The sequence below is a fragment of the Odontomachus brunneus genome, unplaced genomic scaffold (assembly GCF_010583005.1).
Source record: "Odontomachus brunneus isolate Ranch 3 - 2012 unplaced genomic scaffold, Obru_v1 Obru_scaffold_913, whole genome shotgun sequence".
Classification (NCBI taxonomy): Eukaryota; Metazoa; Arthropoda; class Insecta; order Hymenoptera; family Formicidae; genus Odontomachus; species Odontomachus brunneus.
The window spans coordinates 1-1,133 of record NW_022640363.1 but is presented as its reverse complement, the minus strand read 5'-3'; the positions used below and the strand labels follow the sequence as shown (position 1 = coordinate 1,133).

Below are 1,133 nucleotides of genomic sequence, written 5' to 3'. Positions count from 1 at the left end.
TCTAACTGCCGCAAGATCTTCGCCAGAATCGGGTCGTCGTTCATCTTGTTACGGATCTTTTGTCTCTCCGACTCGGACTGTGACGACGCCAGCATCGTACAGTACGCGACTATAAATTAAGAAAAGGAAATAAGAATATTTAAAGATACTTTAAATTAAGAAATATCTTTAAGAAATATGTAAAAATATAATATTAATTTTGTAATGCGTGTACAATTCCTTACCCGTGTGTCTGTATTTCTTGAGTTGTTTAATGAAGTCAAAGCAATCGTAGCCCAAGAGCAGTACAAGTTGATTCTCACAGTCGCGATCATCACCAGCATCTTTTAAAACGGCCAACACCTCGGCGGCTCTCGCTTGTGAAACCATCGCGTCATCGTATATCCTGCTCAATCTCCTTTGCAACCAGTAAGCATCTATGTCCAATGGATGTAACGGCTTCTCTTTCTTCATCTCTTCTGTTCCACCCAACTGAAAGACAATGCGTGTCATAAGTAAATATTAGCGTTTCTAAGAATTGAAAAAAAGAAAAAACATGTTATGCTTTCTTCTCAATTCTAGTAAGTAAATAATTATTCAAAACTGATTACAATTTATACTTACATTCTCCGCATGAATAGCCCTGTCGTCGTTGGCTTCCTCGCCTTCGTCTCCTTCGTCGTCGTTTTCTCGCACTTCTCCGTAAACATCTTCGTCGTCCTCTTCGCTGCTCTCCTCGAATTGTACGTTAATTCCATACGTTTCATCGATATTCTCGTCGTTCGCCGTGCTTTTCTCGTCGCTGCCGAAATCTGTGATTTTTTTTCCCAGATTGACCAGAAGAGCAAATCTCTCTTCTGCTAGTGAACCAAGCAAGAGCTCTGTCTCCTTTTTCTTCTCTTTCTCTTTAAGCCGGTCATTTTTCAACACAGCTAACACTTCGTCAGCTGCGCCGCAAAGAATATCACGCGGTTGGTCACCCAAAGCTTCTTGTATGAAACTGAGTAATACTTCATAAGTCTGACGTGTCTCTTGTGTTTTTGGACGATATACAATACCAACCATTTCATCGACGCCCTCAGACAGTAATGTCGCGCCTTTCATACGTGCAAAGTCGTACTGAGCTTCATCTCGCTTCTGACGTCTACACAGAA

General features: G+C 41.4%; 1 protein-coding gene across 1 annotated transcript; it reads right to left on the bottom strand.

Moving 5' to 3' along the window:
• Positions 1-6: 6 nt before the first annotated feature.
• LOC116853779 (putative U5 small nuclear ribonucleoprotein 200 kDa helicase) lies at positions 7-1,123 on the bottom strand (the record flags this gene model as incomplete). Its single annotated transcript, XM_032834972.1, has 4 exons — positions 1,042-1,123; positions 604-979; positions 225-471; positions 7-109 (listed from the first exon to the last, which is right to left on the bottom strand). Coding segments are annotated over exons 1-4 (734 nt in total), but the record flags the coding sequence as incomplete, so codon positions are not given.
• Between the last annotated feature and the right edge of the window lie 10 nt (positions 1,124-1,133).